Source organism: Arachis hypogaea, chromosome 13 (genome assembly GCF_003086295.3).
Source record: "Arachis hypogaea cultivar Tifrunner chromosome 13, arahy.Tifrunner.gnm2.J5K5, whole genome shotgun sequence".
Taxonomy (NCBI): Eukaryota; Viridiplantae; Streptophyta; class Magnoliopsida; order Fabales; family Fabaceae; genus Arachis; species Arachis hypogaea.
The window spans coordinates 41,817,004-41,823,003 of record NC_092048.1 but is presented as its reverse complement, the minus strand read 5'-3'; the positions used below and the strand labels follow the sequence as shown (position 1 = coordinate 41,823,003).

Here is a 6,000-nt window from a genome sequence, read left to right as displayed (position 1 = left end):
AAGCTTTTAAGGCTAATGATAATAAATGGTTTGACGGTTGCAAAGGACCACAAGAGACAAGAGCTTATTTTTCATTGGATCTCATAACCATATCCATTTCTTCTTTGATACCCCTATCTCATCTTTCCCTCATTCAATGAAACTCTATGCTTTTGTTTTTGCTTCAACACTCACAATTCTTGTCTTTTTTTGAATCTTCTCTCTGCAATGCCAGGCACTATCATGGTTTCAGGTACTAACACTAACTAACACACACACTCTCAATTAATACTAGGTCAAACATTCTCTTATTTATATTTCATTAACTTCATTTTGTAGTACTGGAATTCATGGATCTTCCATTATCTTCATCGACTTCCATAAGGGGTACGCAATTTGGTCATGCTTTAGAACTTGTCCCCAATTAAGTCGTCTAATAATAACAAAGTGGTGATGCATGCAGTTTCCATGGGGAAGATAGAGTACCAAATCAGTGACAAGGGAAACTATTCTTTGTAAGATTAACTTAGAGAATTCTACCATGTTTCCTTTCTTTTTCTTTTTCTTTTTTTTAAGAGTGCCTATAACATGTTTGTTTTATTGTCTAAACCAGCCCTTTAACTAGCCTCCGTGATGATTTGATTGTAAAGATTCTTGAGGCTGATGGGAATGAAATAGCACGTACAGGTAACAGATTATTGTTTCTTTTCCACTCACTCACGCGCACACGTGTTCCATTTGAGTATTAGCAGGCCGTTTTCGAATTCAATCAGTGTGTAACAAGAAATAGAAATTAACTTGCAGGAATTCATGTGAGGTTGATATTAGAGAAAGGTGTTTGGGAAGACATGTTTACCCTTGGGGAAGGACACTTGCATTTGAAGTTGCAGTTCATCCTTAGCTACGAAGAGCGCGATAGAATTCGCATAATGGTGTATTTTCCTTATACAAACAATTCGTATTGAACTTATTCATATGAAAGATGATATTATTAAGTTAAAATGCCAGAGCTGATTACTTTATTGGTTCTATGCTAATGCTTAGGTAAAAGGAATTTTGTACATTTTATATATAGACAGAAATCTTCCTGTGACATTTACTTGCATAGATAGCATTTGATGTTGGAGTTATAATGGTGTAGACTAGGTTAATGAGTTTCATAGCTTCTTTGTGAATTCCATGGTTCTAAACTACAATGGCAGTTGTACTGTAGGATATATGAATCTCGTAACATTCACTGCTATTGCTGACTGCAATTTAGAGTTATGATGAGTCCCTTTCATGGCAACCTATAGGATATATGTTTATAGTTATCATCTACATATATATAACTTTAAATTATGTTGAGTGGCGGGTATATTGAAACATATAAGCTTCCATATGAACCTTGGCATTTATATATAATAACATCACTCTTGTTTTTTCAGAGACAATCTGCACTAAAGAAAAAACATGATGAGCTTCTTAGTAGTCGTCGAAGAGGTGCAGAAACCGACAGCAGTACTGTTATTGGCAATGATGCATTACCTTTCCACACAAATGATGAGGTCTCAGGTTTGATCTCACTTTACTGATTAAATAAACAATGAAACCGCTGAAATTCATTGAAATTAACTGAAAGTAGAATTCAAGTTCAATTGGAAGTGAAAAGGAAATTAAATAATTAACTGATATGAAGGTTTTGAGTTGGAGAGAATGTAAAAGAGGTGTTTGGAAAGAGAGAAACAAAGACAAAATCAAAAGGAAACATTGCTCTAGATTGAGCACAATGCAGGGAAAAGTTAGGGATTCATGGTGTGTAATAAGGTTCTGATACCATATTGAACTTCATAGTAACGAAGAAAGATAAGAAAACGATTGAGAGAATTAGAAGTAATTTTAATGAGTGATGAAAAAGGTGAGTAATAAAAGTCATTACAAGGCTCATATAGAGACATATGATAACAACCGACTAGTAAATAAAATCTGATCGACTTTAACAATATCCTCTAACAGAAACTAAAGCAAAAGCAGAAAGAAAACTAAAGAGTTAAAGAAATTTCATGGTTACGAATACGGTCCTTCATTTCCTCAGAGGCTTTTTCCTGATGTTTTAAGTGCTCCATCTTCTGAAGAATCAAAGAATCACCTTCAGCATAAAGCAGTTTCTCGGCTACATGGTCCTGTTGTTCTTTTCAACAAGGAATCTGATACTAGAAGCGTAGTTGGTGGGGTTCAGCTTGACAAGAAGAAACTAAAACCAGTTAAGGATTAAATACTCTGCATCACAGTCTCTTGCTCTTGCATTGTTTCAGCAAGATGAAATCGGGAGGCGAACTATAATGCTTGTTTAATGATAATTTCACATGTTTTAGAACTCTGCAGATCAATATAAATCAACTAAACCAGTGTTGCAAGTAGCTAATCTCGCTCAATCGCCTCACAAGGGTAAGAAACCTATGAATCAGTCATCACCTGAGGAACAGTATCAGGACATACTTAGTTCAGAAGAAATGGCAAATAGGTTAAGAAGATCAGAACAAAATGATTCTATGACCAATAATCCAATCCAACCTATGATGGAAGAAGATAGTCCGCAATATTTTGAGGTGAAAAGAGCGATGTGGAGAACTCCTAGTAATGTGAGGAAGATGATAAGTGCTTTCGAAAGTGGTCTGGCTCAGGTATATCAGTAACTGCTCAACTTTATAATGTCATTAACATTTTATTGGAGTATGAAAGTAAAGTCTTTGGAGTTCACATGTGATTTGTCTCAAAACAGGATATGAGACCTTACATTAAACCACCTCCAACAAAATATCAGTCAAGTAAAATTGAAAGAAAAGATTCATCCAAGACTCGGTACTTGGAGCAAGATAAGTCACAGGATGCCGAGCCGGCAGCCATCTTGCAAGAGAATGTGAACAAAAGAACAGATTCGAATGCCAGAAATAAATTGGACAAGTATTATCCTTTTGAAAGTTCTGGGGCTTGGATATTCCCAGATGAATCAAGAAAGATGTGCATAACGACAAGTGGTAAAAGCTTAAATGGTGTAGAGGAAAGTCAGGACAAAAACTGCTTAAGCCATCAAAGAAGTTTGCATTTCTCACAGTTAGAAAATAAGGGGAAGGTATAAATATTTTCGGACATGAATTTGGTTAATTATTTTCTTTCACTAAAAGCTTTAAGTTTCTATAATTAATGGAGAAGATGAGATCTCTCGTATGTTAATAAGATAAGAGAAAAAAAAAAATAGAAGAAAAACTATTAAAGATGCTTCTGTTAACAAAATAAGATTTTTTATTGGCTTCATTTTTATGTTGATTGAAGCATCCTGAAATGTGAAGGTTTTGTATCTATTTAGTAAACTTAAGCAACTTAGAAGTAATCTAGTCGCTAGATTAACTATGATAGATTGAGTTTTCCCTTCAGATAGAAACATATAAATTTAAGTGAGTTAATTTCAAACATTTAAACCGAACTTTTGATTAAGAGAATCTGATGGTGTATTTTCTTCTTCCTTCTTGTAGTTTTATGTTAATCTTAATTTTTGTGTGGCAGAATGCAGAGCATTTTAGAACTGGAACTAAGGGGAGCAAGAATGAGAGGATTAAGGAAAGTAGAGGCTCTACGACAAGAGGTTCTTCTGCTGATAATGCAGATGAAAACTCTGGTGGGCCAGTTAATCAGGTTAAGATCAGTATTCAATTTGAAAAATTTTGTTTTTTCAACTTATTTAGAGTCTTAAATTTTGGTTTGATCTTGGTAGTGGTAGTTTGAGGTAAAAGGATCACTGCTTTCACATTTGACACTTGCACCAATGGGCCCAAGCCACATATTAATGTGCATCAACAATGTAGCATTTACCCCTCTTTTTTTTTTTTTTTTTTTTTTAATATTGGTTGTTAATTCTTAATTTGATGTAAAAGGAGGTTGCAGTTGTGTTGCTCTTTAATTAATTACTTGGTGCTCTCAACTATTCTTGAAGAGTGATCAAATGCCCTTTTTCTTAACCTTCTTCCTTTCAGGTAATAAAAGTTGCAATCATTGTTGGCTTTGGAATACTTGTTTTCCTTACCAGACAAAGAAAGAAAAGGTGTGAAAATTAGGTAATTTCTTAGTTAGATTTCGTTGATCCTAGTAAATTATCTTTTTTTCTTGACTGTCAAGTGAAGCAATCAAGTCTATTTAAAAATATGATAAATGTAAATCTTGTGTAATTGGTGGATAATAAATTGCTTACTACATCAATTGTAGATTCACTTTATTTCAAAATGTCTCATTGGTGCTGCAAGGAAGAATAAAAAATTGCTTGTTGTATTAGATAAATTCACATATAAATCTACTACTGCAATAATTCTATGGACACACCCTTTTATTGCTCAATAAAACTTACCCCGTTCCAGACAGATTTAAAATTTTGTTATCTATGTGTGCAAGGACATTATTTCTGGGAGAACATTAATTAAGATTATCCTATAATATAATGAATTTCAAAATAAAGGCAAAGAAAGTAAAATAATTATATTCTCCATCATTTTATGAAAATGAAGCATGTCACTTTGAAAGCTTGCTAAAACTAGTTGTCAATATATTGTATTGCAGATAGAATCTTCTGTTGGAAAATTTCAACTGCAAGGATCATCTGAAGGGATGCAGAATTTTATGGATTTTCTGTGCAATAATCTAGATTCTTTCTGTCAAATACAATGACATGTTTACAAAATAACAAGCAAGTTTCCCTTTGGAGCATTTGAACTACCACAATGTAATTATATTCATCCCAAACATCCTTTTTAGCTGTCACAATTTATCAATTAAAGATTACAAGCTTGAGGGACAAATAATTATGAAAAGTGTTACGAGCTTTAGCAATTTGGTCCAAATATTATGCTTCTTTATTCTTCATGTGATTAGTGTAAGGAAATTCTAACTAAAACCTTAAGCAAGAATTCTAGAAGCTTGGTTTACAATTCTCACCCATTTTGTGCGCGAGCTTTTGGCACAGATTACATCTTAGATTAGAAATCTAAAGCAACTAGCAAACGTCCAAAATGTATAGACTTATAATAAAATTGGCTTTGATACCATATTAGAGTTTAGTGAACTTAATTAAGAAAAGTTAGTTTTAACTTTTAACAAGCTTTGATGAACTTTCCTCAACTAATTAACTAAATACAAGAGATGGATAGAGTAGAGACTTGCATACGTGGTTGCCTCCTGTTTAAAAATGGTATAAAATTGAATTGAATTTTATCAAGAATTAAACTCCAGTCAGAATTAAATTGAATTCTAATGGTTGAATTTAGATAACTAAACTATTATTAAGATGATGACTAAACATTATTGGATTATTTATTTGTGTGATTTTGTTGTGTTTGTGTACAAAAAATTAATTAATTTCCATTGTTCCAAGAAGCATGAAAAACAAGGCCACACTAATACTCCAAATCTTGATCCAAAATGAAACGGCTGAACCAAGAAAAAGAAACAAGCCACATATTATGAGTAGATAAGCAAATTAATTGTGACCCAATTAAACAAGCCCATAAATAAACAAGTTCAGCACCATACCAAATTAATTGAAAACAAGTAAAACAAAAAGGGCCAAATAAAGAAACCAAGCCCAAGCAGAAAAGTAGTCCAAGAATCAAGCTTGACGAATTAAACGAAGAAATCCAAGAGTCCACAAGGAAATGACGTTACTCACTCTTTTGGTAACTAGAACTTGAAATTAAATTCAATTTAATTTTCTTGAAAGCTTCCACCAAAAACTTCTCTCTTCTCTCTCCTCTTTCTTGTTTCGGTCACATCATTTATTCACTCAAGAAAGAAAGAAAAGGAAAAGTACAGAGAGTAGGTTGTGAAGAAAGGCTAAAAGATTTTTGTCAAGAAAAGAAAAAAAGACTTCGATCAAAAAGTAAATCTATCTTAGTAAAGGCACAACTAAAAGTTTATTTCCTCTTTTGTAGGAAAGCTTCAAAGTCTTAAGTATGGAAGAAGCAAAAATAAAAAACGTGAAGCCATCTTGGTTCAGAA

The 6,000-nt window shown here is 33.1% G+C and overlaps 1 protein-coding gene across 4 annotated transcripts; it reads left to right on the top strand.

The window, feature by feature from the left end:
- On the top strand, positions 1 to 4,808 carry LOC112738205 (uncharacterized). 4 transcript variants are annotated; one of them, XM_025788546.3, is made up of 12 exons: positions 1 to 232; positions 319 to 366; positions 443 to 494; positions 593 to 666; positions 784 to 911; positions 1,407 to 1,526; positions 2,054 to 2,221; positions 2,334 to 2,642; positions 2,741 to 3,091; positions 3,523 to 3,651; positions 3,990 to 4,057; positions 4,567 to 4,808. In XM_025788546.3, exons 1-12 carry the CDS (start codon positions 208 to 210, stop codon positions 4,568 to 4,570), a joined length of 1,476 nt encoding a protein of 491 aa, XP_025644331.1. In that variant the 5' UTR covers positions 1 to 207; the 3' UTR covers positions 4,571 to 4,808. The 4 variants fall into 4 exon arrangements, with proteins under 4 accessions (XP_025644331.1, XP_025644330.1, XP_072067947.1 ...); XM_025788545.3 differs by having other exon boundaries at positions 3,990 to 4,070; XM_072211846.1 differs by having other exon boundaries at positions 1,407 to 1,533; positions 2,094 to 2,221.
- Positions 4,809 to 6,000: the final 1,192 nt, after the last annotated feature.